The sequence below is a fragment of the Ischnura elegans genome, chromosome 3 (assembly GCF_921293095.1).
Source record: "Ischnura elegans chromosome 3, ioIscEleg1.1, whole genome shotgun sequence".
Lineage (NCBI taxonomy): Eukaryota > Metazoa > Arthropoda > Insecta > Odonata > Coenagrionidae > Ischnura > Ischnura elegans.
In genome coordinates this window covers 43,594,307-43,619,862 of record NC_060248.1, presented here as the reverse complement: position 1 = coordinate 43,619,862, position 25,556 = coordinate 43,594,307, and the positions used below count along the sequence as shown (strand labels likewise).

Sequence of the window (25,556 nt, the reverse complement as noted above, 5' to 3'; positions counted from 1 at the left end):
AACTTACAATTGTTAGCTAATTAGGTTCTTAACGATAAGTTAACTAAGCAGGTGTAATCCCATACGTGTATGCTTAGAACCGATATGCTATTCCAAGAAAATTTAAACTTTTTTCGGGTTTCCGCGCGAGTAAGATATCCGAAGAGCGCCAATATTACCGGCGCGGAAACTCAAGAAAGGTTTAAATATTCTGTTCGCTGGGAAAGTGGAAAATCATACATTCTAAGAATGCTTGCAGTGCATGAAATTGACTTCCACACAAAATTATACCATGATAAACTCCTTCTCTAAGCGCGAATTTTGAAAATTAAATACTTCAAACCCCAGAGAAAAGTTGTTGAGGAGTATGAATGAGTGGCTACTACAAGGTAAAGTGAGGTCACTCGATGCACCGTTCAGACCTTTTTGACGATGCAAAAAGCTACTGGGATCCTCTTACATAATTCATTTCCTTCTCTCCCGACAGGTGGGGAATCCGAAGGAAAGTACGACGAGGACGGAGGGAGAGGGACGAAGTTCGCCAGAAGGGCCTGCGAAGGAAGATTTTACAAGAAAGAGAGTGCTCGAAACGGACACCTTTTCGTGTGCGACAAGTGGGCGTTGGGCGGGTGGGCTGCGAAGAAAGGGGAGGCGTCGACGGGAGGCATTGTTGCGCGGAGGGAGGGAGGGGAAGAGTCTACGCCCAGACTCATAGGGAGGGGTGCGGCGGGGAAATCCCACCCCTTGACACGCTTCCAACTCACCGCACCATGCGCTGTCTGCAAAGAGATCTGCTCCACCCTCCTTTCACTCATCAGTATATGGAATGTATTTCCCATAAGTGCTCAACAACTATAGTGCGCACAGTCTCGGCTGAGAATGTTACGTCGCGATAATCCTATCCAAGGAATCTACTCAACGCCTGTCATCTTTCGCCGTGCTCTCCACGAAAAAAAGAATATCCTAGTTTTAATTGTGCGGCGAGGAAGAGGGAGAGGAATCTATAGCCAATCATCAAGTTTCAAGAGGTGAAACTGTTTAAGAGCGAAGTTGCATTCAAGGTTTCTACCGAGTCGTAACAAACCAGTGAATGGTGTGAACCAGTGGAATGAATTCGACTGTTGATCTTGAATAAGCACTGATCCCGTTATCAATAAGGTCAGCAACTACATCACTGTGGGAAACTCTTTCTTCCGTTAGATAGTTATTTCCTCCGCAAATGTGGTAAGCAAAGAGAGATAAATTTGTGTCCAAAATTACTCGAGGGAAAGCAGAATGTTGTTATGAAGTGACTATAGTAACCATAGATTGTATATGACGTAAAATTAATGTTAAATTTGACAGAAAGATTAAAAAATACCGCCTTACGCCTTGTCTTTGTGAACATAGTTTTTAATAACTCAAGTTACTTAGGAATTGAGCGACCATTTCTATCATCAAATCAGATCTTCCAACAGCTCTCTTAGGTACACTGGATTCTATGTGATGAGTTGTTTATGATAGCTGAGGGTCATATAAGAAAAGTGATTGATAGTAGTGATCAATAGATATTGCTATCTACCATCAGCTAACTGAAAATACATTGATATCACCCATGTAGATTTCTGTGAGTGGAATCTTTAAAGATTCCAAGGATTTTATAAAGAGAAAAATGACGCACAACTCACATGATGAGGTAAAAAGTAAGGATTCTAGAATAGTTTAGTAATTTATACCGCATATTTAATTTAAAAATAAACGAGTGCATTACAAAATAAATCCCAGGAATCACGACAAAACATTGCGTACACCTATGTTCGAGTGATGTAACTCGCAACGCTTCCGTGGTGACCTTGACCCATTGCCCCCGTGTTGACACCGCAGCGCCTCGAACATGGAGGGTGGCGTGCATTGGACGCAGCCCGAGATGGAGGCGATCCCCCGCAAGTGGCTCGAGGCGGTGGTGCACTTTCTGTCCGGATTCCGCAACGACACCGTGGACTTCGGCCGGCCGCACCTCAGGCCCTCCGTGGAGGGCGTCTACCCGCTCTTCGTGGTGCTCTACGCCGCACTCGTCCTCGCCGGCACCTCGGCCAACGTGGCCCTGCTCGCTGCCGTCCTCTCGCCTGGCGCCGCACTCCCCGGCACTGCGGCCGCCAGGAGCCGAAGACGCAGTCACCCCGAACCACCGAGGACGGTTTCCGGGGCCACGGCAAAGAGGTGAGTCTAAAATACCCTCCTTGCATGGCCTTCTTCCATGGCATGGCCTCAAAGGAAACATAAGCAAGAGCGCGTATGCTGGCTGATAAGTATTCAAAAGCTGATGCCAATATTAATATAGATAGATATATGTCTTTATTAGGGCGAGGTTCAGATTAAAAATTCCCTCCTTCACCTAACCCCTAGTTAGCGTCATTGTGTACATATATATAAAGGCAAATAAACATTTACAACAGAAAAGTATACAATTACAATATTAACTACTCGTGACATGTTCAATCAGTTTAACAAAATATTAAGGATGAAAAGATAAAATTTCACTTGTATGTATGTGGAAATTTTGTTCCCAGAAATTAAGACCCCAGCTTCCCCATTTCAACGTGAAATTGATGAAGTTAGCATTTGTAAATACCAATAAATATACCACATCGAAATCCTGATGCTCCCCTTCTTCGTACGTATTAAATTTTATGGAAATAAAATATCCATTCGAAATAAAGATCATGAAAACTTATGCTATCGTCATAGTCAGCCAATCCGCCCTAACATATTCGTCACGTGATACATGCTTTAGCCATTTCTATCTTGGCACCTTGCACAGAAGCCGACGCACTTTCTCGCAAACATTCACTCTGAGGGAATACCAAGAGAAAGCTCTCAGGACCAACATTATGGCCGCTTTGGAGAAAAACAGGGACATATTAACTCAAAGAACTTTACAGTACTGGGGCATTTATAAAGGAAATTTACGCCAAGTCTCACGGGTGAACCCCCGCGTGGCCGTCCAGAATCTTGATTCAATTAGCCTATGTCACTCTTCTTAGAACTGGCTACAAACATTTACACACACAGCATTAAAATTGAGTTGACTTGCTCCTTTAGATGCCTTGATTCCTTGTCCGAAGCTTATTCCACGAATGTCCATTTTATTTTCCAATTCGAAATGTCATATTAATATCTCCGCATGATTCACAACTTCAGTTTTAAAAAATCACGGAACTGTCGCAACAAATAACTACAACATTGCATGCTCAAGATTTATCCCCCAGATGCAAAACCAATCACACTTTACTATAGTTTCATTTACTCAGGTACCACGCTAGCATTTTACACGAAGGTCGCTTGAACTTAGGGAACTGAAGTCTTACGCAAAGTGCTCTATACGGTTAAATTAGTCAAATTTAGCCACTTAAAAAGTTAAATTAAATAAGTAGAACTTATTATTTGTTTAAACTAACCTTCACATGTAGGCTCCATCACGGTGGAGATCCTAACAACAATATCTTCCCTGAAATCATGGAGTACAATTTAGGGGCCTAAAAGCCGAAGGGTACAAGTGCAATTTCATAATTTGGAGATAAGTGCACATTAGGGAAACAATATTATTTTAACAAAGTGGTACATGTGAATCACTGACTCTGTATTTAACTGCTTCCCTTTGACACAGCAGCATTGTGTTCCCCACCAACCATTATCTGTAATTATCTCCAAATCTAAAATTGCACTTGTAACCATTGGTCTATAGGGTCCTCCATTAAATGAGCCTCGAAAATTCACCATATGAGATCCGTTCCTTTTGGGCGGGTGTCGTTAATGGCATTGAGGTCGGTAAGTTCGTCAAACTCGTCACATGTATTTCATTATTATTAGGGAGTGGTATAAAAACGAATCAGACTTGGTAAAGCTTTGTTATAACTTCTGCAAAAATGAAAAACTTGGTAGCTGTATAGAAAAGAAGCTGATTATTTTAATACGCACACCAACCATGCTTTTAGCACTTGTTGCTAATATATAGGTGATTGATGATGGCAAATAAAAAAGTAAAAACTCGGCTAAAATTACAACACAAAGTTATTTAATGGCTCAGCTAAAATGGAGACTTGAGAGGAAAGAAGAATTTGAATAAAATAAAGAATAATAGGCCAGAGCCAAAGTTTAAGAGGTACATCCAATGTGTTATTGGGGAAAGAAAGGGGTTATTAACAAACTTAATCACTACGTAAACCTATCTTTAAACTGTAAACTACTTCAATGACTTACAAAAATACCCAAGTCATGCGGAAGTATTAGTAATTATTACTTCACCTTTTAGAAATGGATTTGAAAGTAATAATTGCAACAAAAAATTTTACAGCTTAACTCAATAAGTACATCAACAGGCTATTTTTAAATATTGATCATTATCTGCGGTTCTTTTCCTCAGAAAGCAACGTTTTCTTGAGGGTAGCGTGACCTAGCACGTTCAATGGCCGCGGTACGATCAATAATTTCTCGTTTACTATCTTTCGAAGCCTTTACAGCCAGATGGAATTGCTTCCGGCTATACCGAGCCGCGTACGATCAACAGGTGTGAAATACATTCATTGCATGAACAACGATCGTAATTATATATTATTTATTTAATAAGCAGCTCTAATAATTTGATTTGCATTTACGGCGACTATTTAGGGAATAATTTTTAAATCACTTCTTTCGCACATGAAAACGAAGAACCTATTTTAAACGTGTTTTTATTGGAGAAACGAATTCAACATTTTAGTTTAATAAAGCAATGATTTTAAAACTTCACATGAAAAGAAACCCACCTACCAAAAATTAAGAAAAAATACGATGCGTATACATCGATAAAGATAGAGTAAAATCCTTCTGTAAAACTATGGGGATTTAAATGTGAACAGACCCATGGCATAATAAATGTATTTTAGTGGTTTCAGTCACACTACAAATCGAATGTTTATCCCACTCTTTCTTAATGTAACCAACTGATAACATCGATTCCACCAAAACGACGAAGGATGTAATTTTGCATGGTGCCTAGCAACGCAAGTCCTAGACGTAAACGGAACTCCTGACGCAAACAGTCTTTAGCGACAAACAACGTGTAAAAACTATTCTCGGGATACCGCGCAGGTAAGATTATATAAGAGCGTCGATGCTTCGGGTACCGACTCGCTACCCATGAGAATAAAAAGCCGTGAGAATGGGTAGCGAGCCGGTACCCGAAACGTCGGCGCTCTTGTATAATCTTACCCGCGCGGTATCCCGAGAAGAGTTTTTACAGTCTTTAGCGAGTCCGCAGGTGATTCTGACCTTACGCAAACGCAGTTCTAATGTGTGACGATGCTTCGAAGAGATTAAAGACCCTCGGCCGATCACCATGTTTTTAGGTACCAAGAATTTTTTCCAATACAAATTTTTTCCACAATTATTAAAAGATACAATATATTAAATATTGCTCATTAATTATTACGGACTTTAACTATTTAACACTTGAAAAAAATCTCTTTGGAAAAACTTCACAGTACCAAAAAACAGAAACCTATGGAAGTTGAATATTAAGTGCAACCTCGATGCACTTTCTCTGAAAATGGCTCATTATTTACCCAAGGACAAATTCCGCATGGCTTTTAAACCTTACGCCACTCTAAGGAGACTGATCGTTAAATGTAAGGATCAGATGGACCAATTCGATAGATGTGGAGTATATTCGTTGAAATGCAGCGATTGCAATGGTGTATGTACACAGTGGACAGATAGGAAGAAGTTTTGAAATCAGGAAGAAAGAACATTTAGGTACTTAAAAATATAACAAAGATGAAAATAGTAATTTTGCTAAACACTTAATATGCAACTGCCATAGGAGCGATTTTAAAACGAATATTTTAAAACTTTGCAATGACCGCCGTGAACTGGACTCTGGGAAAAAGCTAGAAATTTTAAAAATTATTGAAAGTCAAGACAGCACTCTTATAAATGAATATCTCTACCCATCCTTTTCCCCTATTCTGGCGTCCGTTTTAAAATTCATCAAGTAACTAGGTAACAATAAGATAATCAAATCATAATTAGTGCCTGAAGATGATGATAATTCTTTGAAACCCGGGTCGAGCTGTGAAAAAAAAGTGGTAAATGTAATTGTGTATATCCAGGAAAAATTAAAAAAAATTTACTGTAGTAAGATTCTATACTTATTTTTCTATGTTCCACTAAATTTTTTAGATTACCTTTGTTTTTTAAATATACCTCTGATGATGATCCAATTAATGAACTAAACATTGGCTATAAGTTCGATGTTTTTTAATCACACCTACTACCAAAATTCTATACCTTTCTGGAGCACTAATATATCGTAGCGCAGTGGCGTAACTATGGGGGATGAAAGGATAGATCCCCCCCAAAGCCTCTGACAAATAAAAAATTATTTTAAATCTTTATCTAGTTTTGATATATAATAAATGCATCTGCTTAAAGTTAAATTTTAGGAGCCATAATAATGTAAAAAGTATATCCAGGCATGTTAATTTGCAAAAATTTTCCCAGAACCCCCGTTGCCTGGGGGAATGACCCCTCCGTTCCCCTCCATCCCCCCAAAGAATAATCCTGGCTTTCGCCACTGTCGTGGCGTATCAGCTAAAACCTTGGGTTTGGAAGATGACGGATATGCTAGCCAGTTCTAGAACAAAGCAAATGAAACACATTTCCACTGTAGTAAGGGGTTTCTTTCCACGTGCATCATAATCTTCGACGAGAGTCAGAAAATTATATCTCAAGGTTTCCACGCAAGTATGGAAAAACTCCTCTGTCAGTGGCCCAGAAACTCATTCCTTAGGCCACCATGATGCACTTTGCTGAGAAAAAAGTTTGACTTCCTAATGGAAGCTCCCAAATATGATGATCTAAAATGCTCAATCTTATGACAAAATTGCATTTGAGCAATTAAAAATTTGGTCTTTGTTATGACCCAAGAATACGCCACAGAAAAACGTTTTTAGTATAGATTGAACTCGAGCGACGGGATGAAAGTACGAAAAAATGGAATGTGCATGCAGCCCGGCGCTTCCACGTAAATCCAGGTCAAGCTAGATATCCGGGAAAACTTTAAAGCAGCCGGGGTAAATGTGATGAGTCACGGGGCCGCGCAGTGAAAAATGGCGAGGGCTTCATAGTGCTTGCCATAAGCGTTTCATTTCACGGAGAGAAGGTCAAACTACTTTCAGCACTAAGGTAGCTCAAAGGTGAAACAATCCTTCAAGGGCCTAAGAGGAGGGTCAAAATAGATTTAATCCCGCGTGCTTCCTAATGCGTGGTGTTTAAAATATGTTTCTGCATCAGATATCCCATCGGATCTTTAAATAATTCCGAAGCAGCTACGGTTTTGAAGGCGGCTCAGAGGGTTTGTCACAATAAGCATACAAGAATAGGCTACTCCTTCAAGGAAAACATAATTATATTGTAGCATATATAATATATTCATATTATAACATAAACATGATTAATTATTATTTGACATTAAAAAGGTTTTTACCAACATTGGCGAGGCTTGACAAAAAGTACGGTTGAGGAATTACTTTTTCCACAAGATCAGTACAAATAAGGTGAAACTTTTGTGTCTAGGTAAGAAATATAAACGTTTTGTTGTCCTAGACACTAACTATTTCGCCAAACAGTTTTCGACAAACAATTTTCTATTTCTTATTTTGGACTTATCTAGCGATCATTAACCGGCATTGGTTGGACGTGAGAGTTAACCGTTAAGTAAATGAATGCTTGCAGTGTAATATTGCCTATAAATAGGGGAAAATATTAAATTTGGTGCTCCTAAATTTTCGATTCGCATTTTCGTGCATTTTCATTCAAACTCTATAAAATAGTTTGTCGGAGAACAAGGAGAAAATACATCCAAAAAATTTATAAAGATAACTTTTTCATTTAATCTGTAGCAAATTCTTCATAAATAAAATAACCCTTCAAATTATCAACAATGGTACCCACTGCAAAGTTATACCATTATAAACCTGCACTTTGGCAAGAGACATTTTTGACATCTCTATTTTGCAATACGCATACGATTGGATAACATCTAATAGTCTTTGAATAAAAGTAGAAGGAGAGTTACTCCATAAAAGCAAGGGATCACGCGAAATGCGGCAGAAATCACCGTTGTGGAGAGCAACAGGAAATTTGATTGACCGCACCGCTACGAATGAAATTGGACTAACATCACGGAATACAAGTTGTTTGGTTTCCGATCTCCATAAACCTATAGTTAAGTGAAGCCACCTTCAAATTTTTTTAGCACCGCTAAGTTTTTCCCAACCTACGGATGGCTTCATACTATCTTCACCGACTGCCTACTATTATTGGGGCATCTACAGCATAGGTTGTTTAAAAATAAATATTAATGCTTTCAATTATTCACGCCATTTGACATGAAATCAACATTGATAAATTTAATGCAAGAGTATCCCAAATATCAATATATAAAAGTAAGAAGAAAAAAACGAAGTCTGACTTAAACAGATTCAGGCTTCAATTGGTGGAAGTTAGACATATTTAAATAAATAAAAGATCGTAGCACTTTTCCACAAGAATTTTTAATGCGTACAACGCGTTTCGGCTCACTGAGCCATCATCTGGTACAAGACACTTCAAAACATTTGAAGATCCCTTTTATACCCTTGAGAAAGGAGGTAGGAGAGGATTTGACATCTTTGAGGAAGGGGGTGGGAACGGGCGTACAGAGTAGAGACACTGTCGAAACGCGTTGTACGCATTAAAAATTCTTGTGAAAAAGTGCTACGATCTTTTATTTATTTAAAAATGAAGTCTACTGAGGAGGAAGATTGATTCGTAGATCAAGATTTCCTAGATCCTGATCTCGCGCTGAAGGGATTTGTCGAATTCAAAAATAATAATGCGAATGAGTCTACGTTAGCAGCAAACCGATCGAGGAAATAGGAATGAATAAGCCGTACCATCAATCAATGCAAACTAATTGATTCGCCAATTACAAAGTTAATTAACCAAGCGATTACATGTGCTCCGTATGGCTAAGTGAGAAGGGAAGGGTGCGAAAAACTGGAGCCGGATGCTATGTAATGAAATGGAAGCGATATTCGACCAAAGCATTCGGCGATGAACTCGGAATTCGGAAGCCGACGCATTAAAACCAGCTGTCAGAATCAAGGTTTTGAATTAAACACCTTCGCACGCATCCTGAAATTACGATTGCCAGAAAAGAACATTATTTTTCCAACAAAATTCCTCATTAATCACGTTCAAAATATAAATCGGGAACTGTCACCGTCAATTCCAGTACATGCGACAAGTGTAAGACCGGTGCTATTACCGGCTGTGATACCGACGTCGGCCGCAGAATTAATTGATTTCGAAAGAGACCAAAGAGAAATATTACCTCAGTTCAATCATTCATTATATTTCAATCCTAAGATTGATGTATAGCAACCCTAATTTCTCCCTATCCAATTCCAATTCCTTTGCTTCCGTAAAGATCTTCCTCCCCGTATTCTTCTTGATCTGTCCCAGGTTTATGTCATTTAGTCTTCCTTGGTGACTTTACCATCAATTTTTCCTTCCATTATGCTTCCCACGTAACAACTGTCTCTCATTATGAGACCAATCCACCGTATAATCGCAAACATAAACTATATTTATTATAACCTGGCAGCTAGTTTGATTTCGAAAGAGATGAAATAGAGATGGTATTCTGAATATGAAAACTCCTCTCCGGCGCCAGCAAATTCGGTATAGGTGTGATAGGGTTCACTAAAAATTTTCGAAAAATACGAAAGCTAAAATTGAGGCAATTTACTAAAGGTACTGGTAGCTAATTCAATGGCATTTCTTCTGCCAAAATTTTAACACTTCATTTTGTTGACGTTTTTTCGTGACTTGGATACAAATTTCTGAAAATGAAGGTAATAAAAATTCATGAGAGTACGATTTTATATTAATTTTATACATTCCATTAACTGCTTTACATTACCGTTGTACTTTAAATATATCACTGCTGATGACACTCGCATTTAAGAACGAAACGTGGCTCGAGTAAGTTGAATGTTTTTTTTTATGTTACCTACGATCCAAACTCCATAATTTTATCTTCTGTTTTTTTTTTCAGGGCGCGGCAGTTGCAGGTGGATGGCGAGGCCTCGGGTGCGGACGGTGTCCGGGCGGAGGAGTCTCGGAGGCGTCGCAGCGTGGTGAGGGTGGGTGGGGAAGGGCGGGACCCCACCCTCTGCTTCCTCGCCAACGTGGCCATCGCCGACGCAATCAAGTGCCTCATGGTTCTGCCCGTTTCGCTCGCCGTGCTACTCGTGCAGAACTGGGTCTTTGGCAGCTTCCTCTGCTTTTTCCTGCCTATGATGCAGGTAGGCAATGAAACACTCCTTAACCCATTATTACCCAATGTTGTTAACATCACAAATATATATATTATATGCTCTGTTTAGGAAATATGTAAATTACGCATTATTTTGTGTTGTTAATTGCAATGACGAAATATTTAGCTGGCACGATAATTATGATTGATTGAAAAATTTTCAAGTTTTCATGATGGAAACTCTTGAAGTTTGAATTCTCCCAAAAGTAGCTCTGGGTTAGAAAGGGTTACGTTATTTTCTTTAAGAGAACGCATCACTCCCACTTAATAGGATCGTATTTCGTCTTGAATTTCGGACGAGTTAATTTTTCAAAACTACACATCTACTGAGTACGATAGACTCACTGTAGACTCGGAGGCTGAGCGCTAGGCTTAGATTGCTTGAGCAAACAAGACAGATATCTTTAAAAGCGACACGGAGAACATCATAGAAGAACCATCCTATATTCCCAGGGTCCGATGCAGGTGTTGTGAGGAGGACAATGAATCAATAACCCATCCATTATTTCCACTGCAGAAATTCATAATCCGTGGACTTAGTATAATACAAAGGAAAGCTGCGCGATTCGTCAAAAACTACGATATTACAGAAAACGTTACACGTATGTTAAACGAAATAGGCTGGGAGCCGCTGAAGACTCGGAGGCTGCGTACAAGGCATAGATTGCTTGAGAAATTGAGAATTGATATATTTAAGAGCGGCACGTAGATCATCGTATTAGAACACCACTGTATTTCCAGATCCAAAATAAGCGATAAATTAAGAGAGATATATTGCAAAACGGATAGGTATGGGAATCCGTTTTCCCCAAGACAATAAAGGATTTTAATAAATATGTGTGGACTTTAAGAATTGGAAGGGCTCCATATTATCAATGACAGACACTTTCTTACTTCCACAATGTATTTTTTTTATTTCTACCTGTTCTGGCTGGCTGTCACTCAATTGTGAAGTATAGAAAATTTGATAATGTACTGTACTTTATATATATTTTTTTTATCTGTATTTGATAAGGGTGTAACAGCCGAAACCGGTCGAATATAAAATATATTGTGGAATTGAAATAAGAGTCTGTTATTGATAATATGGAGCCCTTGCACGATGTACAAGCTTCAAATTTCGATTTAAAGACTTTAATTTCGGTATAATTTCAATTCCTTTTTATTTGTTAACGGCTGGCATCTTACACCCCCGCCAGACGCCTGTTAAGCCGGCCCGTGGGGTTTTACGCAGAGTTAGAGATTTACCCACGGGGGACCTGCTAGTCTTTAGTAAGGACATCAGTATCTATTAGTGATCATTAACGGTAGCTGTAAAAATGAACACTCATGCCTTGGAAGCTCATTTTTATCCTTCTATCTATTGAAACATGTTGAAAATTTCAAGGTATAGACATAAATAGTAGTCAATCACCAGCAGTTTAAACGGTGGTTTTAGACTAACAAGGATGTAAGCACTCGTGAAAACGATTGATTTCAGCAAACTCCCGTTTTTGACCGTCTGTCTGGAAACGGCCTTGAAATTTGTCCTAAAGTAAGGGAGAGCAGTCCACTTCCTTCCAAATTCATGTAGCGCTGCATGCCAAGAGGATGCATGGATTTCTCTAATTCGGTCGTATTTTTCCTTGATTTCCGATCGTATAACCGATCCATCAAGACTGATGCTAGAACAAAATTAGTCCCATATTAACTTTTTTTTCAACGCCGAGGCAATGGCCTATTGCAGTGCTTAGGATTGTGTTATGAATTTGACTTTAAGGAAAAAATCTCCAAATAAGGTCAATATTCAGGGAAGTTAGAGCAGTAAACCTTCGATAGGCCACGAAAAAATGACGGCAGTTGTTAATTTTCAAAATTTGATCTCCAAAATTAATTATGATTTTAATTTAACCACATAACAATTACTTCCAGAGTGAATGAGTTGAAAGGGTAAGAGAGGGGGTGATTTTGTAGTCATGACAATTACCCTTATCCATAATCACTTTTATCAATCTTCCAAATTATTAAAACCGAGTAATGAGGGCAAATTATTGGCCTTCTAAAATGAAATACGGAACTGACAACTAATCAGCTTCAGAATACTGGAAATGATTTCATAACGGAAAGGTAAAAATAATGAATGGAGCTTCGTCAGTTGCGAGCTGTCGAAATAAAAATCGCATTAATTCATTCTGTTTTGGACACATTGTGCTGGAGGTGGAGCTGACGATTAATTAGTGATAAATACCAAATGAAATTGTGAAAAACCGAACCACGAAGAGAAATACGGAGTATCAACGATGTCATGAGACCCAATTATCAAGTGGAATGTATAAATGAGGTAAAAATGGAGAGCATAGGCCCTTGAGTTAGATCGAAGGGCAAATCAAAATAGATACAAATAACATGATCAAAGGGAGGTGAAGTAAATTACAAACGGGTAACTGGAGGGATGGAATATACCAATCCTTTACATGGATATTACATATAAATTTTTTGCATCAACAAATAGTAGATAATTTTCAATATCCATAAGAATATCATGACAACTGTGTATTGAAGTATTAAATTTTGGACGGTTTGGAAAATGAAATTTAAAAAAAGAGTACTACTCTTTATCTACAAAAACAATTATATTTTCGTGTATTAGCCATTTTTATTAAAATACTTCGTGTTTTTCAATTAAAATTTAATCATTACTACCTGATGCTACATGAAAAATGGTATTTTAAATACTTAATTAGCACATATATGTAGTTATTTTTAGGGTAGATGAGATGAACTTCCATGTGAAATATCGACTTTTGCAACGAGCACAAGTTCTTGTCCATACTAGAGATAAGTTCTTGTCTTCCTAAGGCACACCTTTCATTACTAAAATTGTTGGGTGCGACCGGATCCAAATCGAAGGATGAGGGATAACTCTTTCAGCAATATGGCTTAAGTATATAATGTCCGATTCAAATCCGTAGGATCTCATCGTCACCATTCCACCTTCACGCTCTGTTCCACCGTTCACTTTTAATTAATGGCTTTTACTTTGGAAAACAAAAACAAATATCTGAATGCCCAGAGACGGTCGCATTTCGGGTTCACAGCTACGCTACGGGTGTGCTCACTTCGATAAATTTTCCATATGCTTCCCCCTGCCATTGCCTGCGCGATGTCGAGAAATAATAAGACCAGATATTGAAGCAGTGAGAAATGAAAAACCTATCCACAGTATTCGCTTGACAATTTTGGTTATTCCTTATTTTAGAGGTGGAGATTTATTTGCCTTAGTAATTCAAGAATTTTTTAAGCATACACAGAATGTATATCCCGAATCATACACCGAATGGTCACCACGAACTACAACCGTTATCACGAAAATGATTCATTTTGGGACAAAATTTTAATATGCCTTATAGCGGAAAATGGAAATATTTCATTTTCCCATTGAAATTGGACTAGAGGGGTAATTCGAAATTCCATTCGAAATTCATTTTCTCTACATTATGTCATTGTAATTCTGAAGAATGCTATAATATGTCAATTGTCAACAAGTGAATGACTTGTAGGAAGAGCAAATATTATAAAGCAAATAAAATTAAATACATTTCATTGGGCAATGATAAATAATCTTTCAAACAAAAATACTTCGAAATTAAAGGTATATTTATCAAGTGAAAAATATCCCTTCATTTCACAAAGAACTTTAATTATGATGATTAGCAAAACAAGATATTTTTTAATTCCTCCTTTTTAAAACTTAGCAAAAATTATAATTCGAGGATGAACCAAAAAAATAACGAAAACACGAAAGGAAATTACAGAATTCTCGATTATAGGTACCTTCCACAATAGAAGTAGTTAATATAAAGCTTCATATCATGGCTAAGAAGAGGCGTTATGTGAATCCGAATAGGTACTTAGCCGAAAATTGAGAGTATCTTTTCAGCTAATTTCCTATTTTCCTCGCAATCCCCGTGATATAAGTGGATAAGCTTGGTGCAAATATAAATGTAAAATTCTTAACAAATACTTATGTAAGATAATTACCAATGAAACATGAATACAAAAAATTATGAGGCATTAGTTATAGGCTGAGAAAATGGCGGAAAGTTTATTCTAACATCCCTAATATGCCCTGGCATAATAGCCATTCATGCATTTTTGTATCAAATTAATGTAATAATATTCATTCATAGCCCTGAAAAAAGGTATGAAAATATACCAACACGGTGATCAAACGTTTTGCATTTAATTCAAGACCTATACCCCAACACACTAACCAACGAAGAAAATAATTTCTTACATTTCTAAACTTAAAAAGGGTTACGTCTCTTATACTGGGGCGCATGCATTATACCTGATTTTGTTGCCGTAATAGCCTTCCAACGTATAAAAAACCCTAAGGGTGGATTGTCATAATTTCTCGACAATGTATGGACAGCGTGGATGATTACGAGTATCTCTCGAATTGGACGCTGGACTGAGGTGATACGAGGAACAGCTTCTTCATATAGGTACTCTGAAAAAATACATTTTTTTAAAAGTACTTTATTGAAGGGATGGAATTAATAGGTTATGGGCTCAAGGAAGACCTAAACAACTAGAAGTTGGAATCGATCTGCTTTGGAGGATTAATTCTGGAGGTAAGTGCTCGCTGGCTATCTTTGGTGATGCCAAGACGCCAGCTATCTTGTGCTCCCGTCCATCCCGATGACGGTCCAGATGATTGATTGAACGGTCGCGCTGGCAGCCATGCTACAGCGGAATGATGAGAGGGATTGATAATGCCTTGGAAGGGTTCGGAAGCGAAATAGGCGCATTAATCGCAAGATGAAGGAATCATGTGATCCGGATGATAAAGGCGTTGGTACCAGCGTGATAAGGTGGCATTACTTGCGTTGTTTACGAGATAGATATTTCTCTACCTGAAAAACGATCGACATTGAACAGAAGGAAAGGAGAAGCGCCCTGATTTTATGTTAATTAAGAGATGTTGAAAATACGCCACAAGTTCGCACTTACACAGAAATATAAAGCTGAAAATGTGTAGAAGATAATCAATTTGAACAGTTACGTGCAGCGCTAACCTTAACCCGGAACTCATTACAGTATTTGCCATTATTGAAGCCATTACCCGTGTTCAAGGTTTTCTTCATGCATAGAGGAAATTGTTTTTTTTTGTGATCAAATAGCAATGTGTACTTTTCATGTGAACTCCGCTTGTCTTCCACTGGAAATCTTCCAGGAGATATGCAAGGACCTTAGGCCGTAATGAGCCGCTTTGAGGAAAGGCATTCTTTCCTTGCTGGAGGGAATGGATCACCTCTCACGCTGGAGTACCACCGTCATCGTCTATTTGCCCCATTAACCTACTTGGCGCGTACTTTATTATTCCTGTGTCCTCTTAATGTTTTTAAATACTAACTATCCATCTTAACAGTTAAAATTTCGTACAATGTTTTCACTCATTCGTTTGAATTTAAATTTATTAATTTTCATGTTGACTAACGCACGACCTAGCAGGAAGTTTAGCAGTCTGTATCGAAGGCAATGATCGTTCCTTTCAACCCTTCACAATTAATTTTGACTACATTTAGGCAAACGTAAGGAGCTTTACGGGCATCATGTGCATACCTTTCATCGAAATTTTTAACTATTGAGATACAAGTGTATCGTAGATTTTCATACTTTTATGCAGATATCAGATTTTTTCAGCTTTCCCAATGTCGAAAGATGGGAACTGTAGATAAAAATGTAATTTCATCCAAATAATCGATTTTCGCGGAGTACGGACACGTAAACCTTTCTGACTGCTATTAAAATTGAGACTAAAGTTATGAAAATTAGGTTTATTAAATATAGAGGGAATTAACTTCATTGTAGCGTCATATGAGCCCCTTATAGGAGATGTAAATACCGTCAATTTAGACTTAGAACGTCACCTAAATATAAAACTACTTCATCATTATCATCAGCGCTAGTCAATAATCCTAAGATTGTTTTGACACAACTCTTCATTCCTCTCTCCCATCCGCAAGAGCCTTATCATAATGACGTATTTATTTCTTTTACGTTATTTATGACCTGTCTTATGTAACTCATTCGAAGCCGTCCCTTGCCCGTCTTCCCTTCCACGATCGCTTTTATCAGGCACTCACGTCTCATAGTGTATCCAACTAAGTCCTAACCAACCACGTCCAACTTTAGTCCTTAAATGCTTTCTTCTTGGGTTTTTAGAAGAATAGGGTATTTTCCTTCATCAAAGAAAACGAAAGGCATTGATTGCGATTCGTTATCCACCATTAGTGTATTCATAATATACAAATTATTTATTTTTGAAATACCGGTTTAGACGAATGGCAAGGGTCAAATTTTATCCTCATTTGAAAAAGGCCAGATTGGCGCCCATGCGATTCCACTCCACGTGACGTCACAGGGACCTAGTTTCTACACGAGAGGATAGGAGTTATACATCGTCTGAGGTTACCAATGCATGCATGAGGCACAGAGCTCAGGGAAACATGTCTTAATAATCACCTACTAAAACTGGCTAAAGTCGGAAAGTTTTCTTCGTTTGATAAGGTATTAATAAACCTTTTTTAAGCCGAGCGCTACCATTCAGCAAGGTACTCAGCTACCCGCTGGCAGCCTGCGACGTATCAGCGCTAAGCCTCGCCTCAAGGTCACCTCACCGGGCGGGAGGGGGAACCAGAAATACGACGTACGGAGATTTTTCCCGGCATTCATACTTGAGCGTCGCGTTTTCGCGCCTTTGAAAATTTTCACTTTTCATTTAATCGCGAAAAATAGATATTGTCATTTAAAAATCTAAAAGCGTGAAATACGTACTCCAGGAGTAATAATCTTTCGATTAAGGCAATAAAAAAATAATAGGAAACCACCCTATTCTCTTTTCTCCCAATCTTGTTAGCACTTTCTCATTATTTACTTGGCAGATCCATTTTATCTCCATCAGTCTCCGGTGCACCAAATTATAATGCTTAAAAACCTTAAATGCGTAAAAAATCTTAAAAACAATTATTTTATGATGATTAACTAAAATTTTCTGATTACATATTACAATGTGATCACACATTGGTTTTCTAGTACAATTTTAAATTTCAAAGGGCGAAAAGGAGACTTTTAAAAGATATATCATTCAATATCGGTGGGTTGGATTTGAAGTTTAAAAGCTTACTTAAGATATTTTCTTGTCGCATGTTTCTCGTGCTTATTCTCAAAACTCGTGTTCACACAAGACATACGTTGGAAGATGAAGCAATATATTTTGTCCTAATTTTTACCAGAGTTGGTAGAATCGTCAACATACATATATCTCATTTTCGAGCGATTCTTCCCCCTTGATTGTGTTACCGGAGAAAAGGAATAGCCGCACAGGCAAACGACTAGGGGGCCGAGCTCTAATCCGGAGGCCAAATGCAAAAGGAATGTTTCGGAAATCCATTCACAAGGAAGCTCAAGCAATATTTCATCCGTTTCTTGAGGGGAAGAGAATGTTTTATTCAAAGGACGGCTCGAGATGAGACAGTGATCGATAAGAGGCGCTATACAACAACCATTCAATCGCTCAACATTTTAGAGTTTTTTCGCTCGCTGTACTTTCAAAGTACCGAAAAAGGGTATCATCAGCGTGCACGGTAATGAGACTCGCTCAATCCAATTTTTATTCAAGGTTTACTTTGCGGGAGTTGGTTTAGGAGTTTATTTTGGTTCAGTTTTTTTTCTATTGATATTCTCTGATGATCCATTAATTCTCTTTAATTCGCATTAACTATGAAAAAATCAAGTTTGCGTGAAACATATGATCTCATTACTCATTTTATAAACTTCAGTTATGTGTATCGAATCATATCTGAAAGCAGTTATATGACTTCTTGCTACTAAGGACCGAATTCATCAGGAAAATGTTAAGGCCAATTGAACCTTCACTGATAAACTTCTTTGTTACAGGAAGTGAGTAGTTGTTAGGTCAGGCCGAAGTTGAAGACAGTAGTTGTTAGGTTAGACGGAATAATTTTTTATCCAAGATAACCTCTACTTCATTCCAGATTTGATTTAAGCGTTCTCATAATAAGTAAATAAAGTAAAATATAATTTCGCAAGTATCACTTGGCACAAATTTAGAAAAAAATAAAGAATAATGTTATTAGCTGTTATGATTAACTAAAAACTTCACTTCATTAAGCCTCTATGTTACCAAAGGTATCTGAGATTCGCTATTAAGAAAATTTAATGGGTGAATAAGCTTCCATTTAACTATAGAAAGAGTGAGAAATATGAAAAATAAGTAAAATCAAAATGAAAGTATTCATTAGACGAATAAATGGATAATTTCCTCTCAAAAAGACTTAAACGAGGAATGGGAAGTCAGAATCTCTCTTTTTTATCAACATTACTTATTTTTAGTACTCATCTCCACATCTAGTACATCTCCACCGTTGTGGATCAATGGGCATGTTTAAATGGATATTACTCCACGTGGATTTGAGTGATTGAAATTGCTTCCACTTGGCAATATAAATTTAATCCGTTCTTGAAAAGCTAACTGGTATTATTTTCACCATATAGCACTTAATGTAAGTGCTTCGTAATATGATTATGGTCTCTTCCATGTAATGAGGCTCTTGTAAGTAATTGGCGCAAGTTTTTCTGTGGAATTGAAAAAAATTAACGAAATCTCTCTCCCACGAGGGTAACATATAACCCCTATCTCTATCCCTTACCTCCTTTCGTGGGCGCTATCAAACCAGAAAGATTTTTCTGTACGCTTTCAATCCTGGTCCAACAATTAAAGAAATTATCACTTTTATCGTCCAACAATTAAAGAAATTATCACTTTTATCGTAACTTGTGGGCAGCATCATGAGATACGTATTCCACTAAAATTATGGCTACTTAAAATTTTCTCACATAACCAATGCTTCAATGAAGAGACGTACTGAATACATGTCCTTGCATAAATTCAATAGAAACAAATGAGACTATTGATGGCTGAGTGACGGTAACGTTTTCCTTTCAACCACTCTAAAGCACATGTCATGAGTCATTTCCTTTGCAAACAAATAGCACTTAAATTAAATTAGCTTAACATTATCGCCAACTTTTCGCATTTTATCAACTCAACCAACGTAAATAATTCAGTTTCCCATTTCACTCTAGAAGTACTTGAGTCAAGGATCATTATTAATAAATTTATACCAGTACTCATTCCATATGATCCATAAGACGAATTATCTCTACGTCTCTGACGAGTAAATACCAATATTTAAATCAGAAAAAGGGGTGGGTTCCGTTGATTGGATTTTCGTAATGATAATTTCAGATTGACTGAGCAGAGAGCCGAAACTATTTTTGTAAGACAGGTGTGACATATGTGCATGGTATGTGTGAGTCACGCATTAAACCGGGGACAACAATCACTTCCAACGCGAATCATGGATGATTAGAGTATTTTCAAATAAGATAATCGATATATTGTGAAACGATTATAACATTTTGTTTCCTCCGCGAATAATATATTCAGCCCCTCAAAATTTTCAAATCCTTAAGGTGAATTAGGCTCGAAGACACTCGGTACCATTTCCATGAAACGAATCAATTCCCTGGATTAATAAGGATGCTTCGCACTTTCATAACTCCCTTTCCCCTATACCATTCGGCATGACACTTTTCCCGGCGCCATCTACACATAAGCTGAGGGTGAGAATTCCCGTCTCCAAGTTCTCTAAATCTCCGGCCAAAGAAAAACCTTTCCGATCCATCTTTCAGTAAACCTCTTCCCATGGAAATGTCTTGGGGCTTCCCTAACAAATCATCATTTTATCCCTCTCCTCATTCCTTCTTTATGCTTCCCTTCCATCTTCTCTCTCTCTCTCTTTGCATCCTAACAATCTCTCGCTCCCTGCGTCAATGGATGTAGAGCTCGCATTTTCAAGCAGAAGGCCGTTTTAAGTCTTTTATGGGCGGAGAATTTTCAGCAGAAAGGAGTTTTGGTTTGAAGAAAATTAATGGAGACGGCCGAGAAAGAAGATAGCATGACAAAAGGATATTAAGATATAAAAATATGCCGCAGAGGGAAGTGTGAGAATAACATACGAGAGTGCACAGTGTCGAGTTCTTTGAAATGAAAGAAGATAAAATAGCGAGGAGTTATATCCTTTGAGCAAAGAAAATTATTCCACGTAAACACTTATAGAGAGTGCTAAACAAAGCTATGTAACAAAAAATATTTGCTGGGGAGTATAACTTAGGAACAAAAATAATTGTTTAAGTTCCTCCGCTGTAATATTCCAAAGAATTTTGAATTTTCTGTTTAGCCGAATGTTACTTACTCCTCATGTAATCAATTTTACATGTTTTGTTTTTCATTGGAAAACTCGTATATATTATAAACATTTATGAGTAAACTCAACATACATAAACTCAACATACAACATACTGGATACACAAAGCTATTCAGAACCAAATCTTATGAATAGCACTCACCTATCACGATTGCATGGTACTTCGCCGGAATCCCTAAGGAAGCTCACTGGTGGACCGGAAATACCTGTGGAAAGACCTGAAGAACAGGCACTCCTGTAAAGAGAAGAAAAATTATTTCCATGGAGATAAATAGGGAACAATTAAGGAAACGGATATTCTGAATAATGGTATGGTTAACGATAGCGGTTTTTTCGAGATTACTTGTTGCACCTTCTATATGAAACTAGAAAAGGAATGGATTCATCTAAAATGCGCGAGCCTATTGCGCACAAAGAATGTAAGAACTATGCCGCTGAGACATGCAATTCAGTTTATCTGAAAACGTCATCAGCAACTGACCCTAAATAGCCTCAGCACCCTTTCATAAATACAAATTTAGATCAATAATAAAGCAGAGAGATATTTTTTTAAGATTCCTAATTGCAAACCAGGGAGAAAAACAGCCCGTGGAATAAAATCCTGAAAATTCTGGCGAATGGGCATATGCAACGCACAAGCCGTTAAGCTGAGCCTGGCCAAAGCAGGCATTTAAGTAAACGTTGCTGGCTCTTAATATTGCATGAAATTTTTGATAAGCCAGCCAATACCAGAATAAATTGAGACTGACGTCTCCATTCATCGCTACTGATAAAATGCTCGTGATGAACTCCAGCCGCTAGATGAAATAGAAATGGAAAGGACAACATGTGTGATCATTTCACTTTCATAGCCCCTATATCACTTTGGAATTACTTCGGAAGCTGCAAAGCCCGAATTCATATTCGCGTAAGCCAATCAGCAGATAAATGACTTTCTGAAGTCCATACTGAAACATAAGATAATGTTCTTTCATGGCTGAAGAGTACATGTGGCGTGTCTTGTGCAACCACAAACCTTTTTTTCTTGTTTGCTGAGATACATACTAAAAATGTTGTATTGCTTACGCAATTATCCTTAGCAGAACGTGAACTTACTACGCATTTGATAAGATACGAACTAATTCCAACATTATTAGCACGACTATTAGTATTTCTAGCTATGTCGTACGCCTAAAGAACATCAAAAATAAGCATCAATTGCTCAGTTCTTTCTTATCCAGCAAGGAATTTTTCATGAATATATTCCGCTAACTTTCGCGAGCAAAACAATAGCTGTGTTACCACTGAATCAAATACAACAACTTGCATTTAATCTGCACATAAAAATTGCGACACCACCCATATATATCAATTTAATCTCCAGCTCGAGAGAATACAAGGAAAAAAATTAAAGAAGCAAAAGTAACTGACGATACCATAAAGGCAACGCTTAGCATAAAGGAAAGACACCAACAATTAGGGGAGTAATTTGTCACTGAAGAAATATTTATGATGGACAGCTTACATCGACGTAGGATTGACAACACCTGAATCATTAGAATCCTGATGCGTTTGCATCATCCTGACACACACCTTTTGGTGATCGATTCAGTCTAGTTGGAATCCTCTTTCAGACACACTTTCATTTTTCACAAGAAGGATAAAAAAGCAATTGAGTCCACAGAGAGGAAGGAATGAAAAATGAAAAACGAAATCCCCTACATCAGCTCTCGAAGTTTCTCGATTGTAAAATATCGTCCGGGAGTGAGATCAAACGACATGTACCTGGACCAAGTTCATCAAAAACCCAAATCTATATTCAAGCAGGTCCTAGCCACGCAAGATTACGGATGAAGCTTAAAGTATTCATTATCGGTTTTTGGCATCCGCTGATAATTCCTTCCTTTCCTTCGTAAATTCTCCAAAGATATCCAGCACATCCCGCGAGCTTCGTTAACCCCAATTGACGATTCGTAGATTTTTCAAGCAACGTACTCTTTTCCTATCCATGATTTCAGCTTTCCTGGAAAGACGCTCGCATTAAACTTCTATCTCGCAGATAAGTTCACCCCAGTTATTTCATGCGCCGCTGCATTTCTCATCGCCAGCATCATTTCAATTCCCAATCAATTCAATTCAGAGTCCCTTACCCTTTCTTGAGATGACTAGCATCAACTAACTTCCAGCGGGCTTATTTGCATTCCATTATATTCCTAACGAGGTTACCTGCAAATTTTGCTTCCATGGGAAAATTCAGATTACTACTCAAAGTGCTTGCAGTCATTTCTACGTAGACTACTTTCTAGCACAGAACTAAAATGTTCTGATTTTTTACATCAAAATAGAAAAATCATGACATCAAAAACATTACATTTCCAAAATCATCGATTTCTAAAGAAATAAGCAGTGAAAATTTATTCCAACTATTGATTAATTTTTTTTGATTTAATGTCGTTGTAATTGCTCACACACACATTCATTTCAAATCCTGACTTTGGAATTAATATGGCCTTCAGCCTGAAATAGATTATACTCTTAATTTACCGTACTTCAGCTTGGAGTGATATTTTGAGTGAAATAAATGACTCAAAATGAGGTTAATTAGATAGATACGTACACTGAGAAATCCAGGAACGTCATTTTCCTTCTTAAATATGCGAACTGTAAAGGCTGATTTTTTTTAACCTCTGAAGCTATTTTCTGAAAAAAATGCAAGCAGTCTTTAATTTCTCAGAATAAAAACTCGCAGGGTATAACATTCATGAATAGAAACTTTGGAACGGATTTAGGTATTTGTAGAGTCAGTAGCTCAGCAACAATACTTAAAAACTAAACTTTGCCGTGGACTTGCAACTGAATTCACTCTTTGCAACCAAAATAACTCGACTAACAAGGCCTCCAGTCGAAGCCTCTTCATCAGCGTGACGCAAGGCAGCCACCCTCTTTCTCATGGCGAGACCTCTTCTCAGGAGCGAGGGGTCGATATCCTCCCTAATGAACCAAAGGAAGGCGAGCCTGATTTCATTTTAGCTGCCATTAATACCCACACACAATCCGCGAAGGGGTCATATTTTTTTTTACTTCGTACGCTACACTGAAGAAGCCTTTCAAAAGATGGAAGGGATACAGAGTTGGGTGAGGCACACGAGAGTGGAACCAATGAGTTATAAACGAATTCCATTTTGAGCTGTGAACCGAGAAAATCCCAGAATGAGTGGGAGATGAGGAAGGAAGATACAGCAATAATAAAAGGTCGCGCTGCTGGCTAGAATTGGGAATCGAAAGGAATGCCTGAACATAGGAAATGAAACTTATGCATTAATGAAATATAAATATACCCACGAATTATTAATGAATAACGGAAATGGGGTATTCAAGTAAACTTTCTTGCTATCACATCTCTGCGAAACCTGTTTTAAAATATATATATACGAACGCATGGACATCAAATCTTCAACGTTAACAATAGAGTTAAAAAAAAACTTTTGTAGTAACCACAGCAAATAAATATGAGGTTCTTACTCAAAATCAAGAAGTATATACCAACGAGAAAGTTGAAGAAAGATCCCTTTTCGAAGAGAGTTGCTGTTGAGTTAGCGACGAAAAGGTAGGAGTAGAACAAGATTCATTGATTGTATGAATTGGACATAGACGCAGAAATGTAGAAAAATATTAATTTGGAAAGGGAATTTACCGTAAAATACTCCAAAGTACGTACTTAGACGACAGTACAGGAAACTGTTCATCAGTCTCCTTAGTATTAATTATATTTACCTTGTGAAAATTTTAAACTTAGTAACCCGGAAAATAACTTAAAACGGAAAAAGTTACTTATTTTCCTTATTTCTTGATCTAGATTACCTCTTCTCTTTCTCTGCCATGAAGCGAATTCATTTTTTCCCTAAGATATATTTTGCATTCCCGTAAATAAATATTGACGTAAATCTTAAACAAGTTTTCCCCTAAATGAACTCCCAATTTTTCCAATAATGACACGAGATTTACTTATTTACTTAACGTAAACAGCTCGTTGTAGTAGGGACGATATTCACGATACTAACTGTCAGTGGCGCAGCGAGGGGGGGGGATTTTGGGGGATAAAACCGTCCCCAGAGCTCGGAGAAATTTAAGTTTAATCCATTTACTTAATTGTATTACTAATATAATGGGGTAAGGATTAATCAAATATCCTCAGAAAACCGTAAAACTCACCATTTTGAACAATTTATCTTAAAATTCCGCAATTTATTAATCTTGTACCTACCGCTTATCCTGGTGGGTATTCCATACCCCCACATACCCCGGTATTAGTTGCACCTAAACTTCCCCCAGCCTTAATTCCTTGCGCCCTTGCTACCTGTCGCCAAATTTAACCAAACTGCATATTTTCCTGAGAGTAAAGTTCTACATATTCTCCATCCTAGGTGGGGCTGAAGCATTATGATATATTTATGCTTTATTTACTACACTGACTTCTTTTGCGCGCTTCAATATCACATGGCCGAGTATCAAAGGAATGCAAAGAGAGGCGTAGCCTGGGAATTTTATAAGAATTCCACGGAATGGAAAACGCAATTCCTCGCCTGAAAGTCCGAGACTCGACGCACCATACTGCAGGTCAATATCCACGAAGTACCGACCCGCGAAATTGCAAAGGCTACTCCTACAATCAAGGATAAGGCTCCAAGGAACCTATATTCAGTGCAGAGTGCCATACATTCATAGAGTGCGGAATATTCATCACTACTGCACTATACGCTGATTAAATACTAATTTTGCCCTCCTCCCCGATAAATATCTCGTTTAGCTTACGAAAAACAAGAGCCAATGAGCTCTGAGGACCGAGGTCTGCGCTGTAAGATATTTGATTGCGATAAAAT

The 25,556-nt window shown here is 37.8% G+C and overlaps 1 protein-coding gene and 1 long non-coding RNA gene across 2 annotated transcripts in view; one reads left to right on the top strand and one right to left on the bottom strand.

Annotated features, from left to right (window-relative positions):
* Positions 1 to 715: 715 nt before the first annotated feature.
* LOC124155710 (5-hydroxytryptamine receptor 1-like) overlaps positions 716 to 25,556 on the top strand; it is a 74,550-nt gene continuing 49,709 nt past the window's right edge. Inside the window, exons 1-2 of the mRNA XM_046529756.1 lie at positions 716 to 2,178; positions 10,100 to 10,349. Of these exons, the coding sequence (XP_046385712.1) occupies positions 1,853 to 2,178; positions 10,100 to 10,349 (576 nt within the window). The 5' untranslated portion in view covers positions 716 to 1,852. The remainder of the gene's footprint in view (positions 2,179 to 10,099; positions 10,350 to 25,556) is intronic.
* Positions 10,256 to 25,556, bottom strand: part of LOC124155712 — a 97,425-nt gene continuing 82,124 nt past the window's right edge. Inside the window, exons 2-3 of the long non-coding RNA XR_006864223.1 lie at positions 20,840 to 20,932; positions 10,256 to 10,338 (exon numbers count right to left, since the gene is read on the bottom strand). This is a non-coding gene — a long non-coding RNA (uncharacterized LOC124155712). The remainder of the gene's footprint in view (positions 10,339 to 20,839; positions 20,933 to 25,556) is intronic.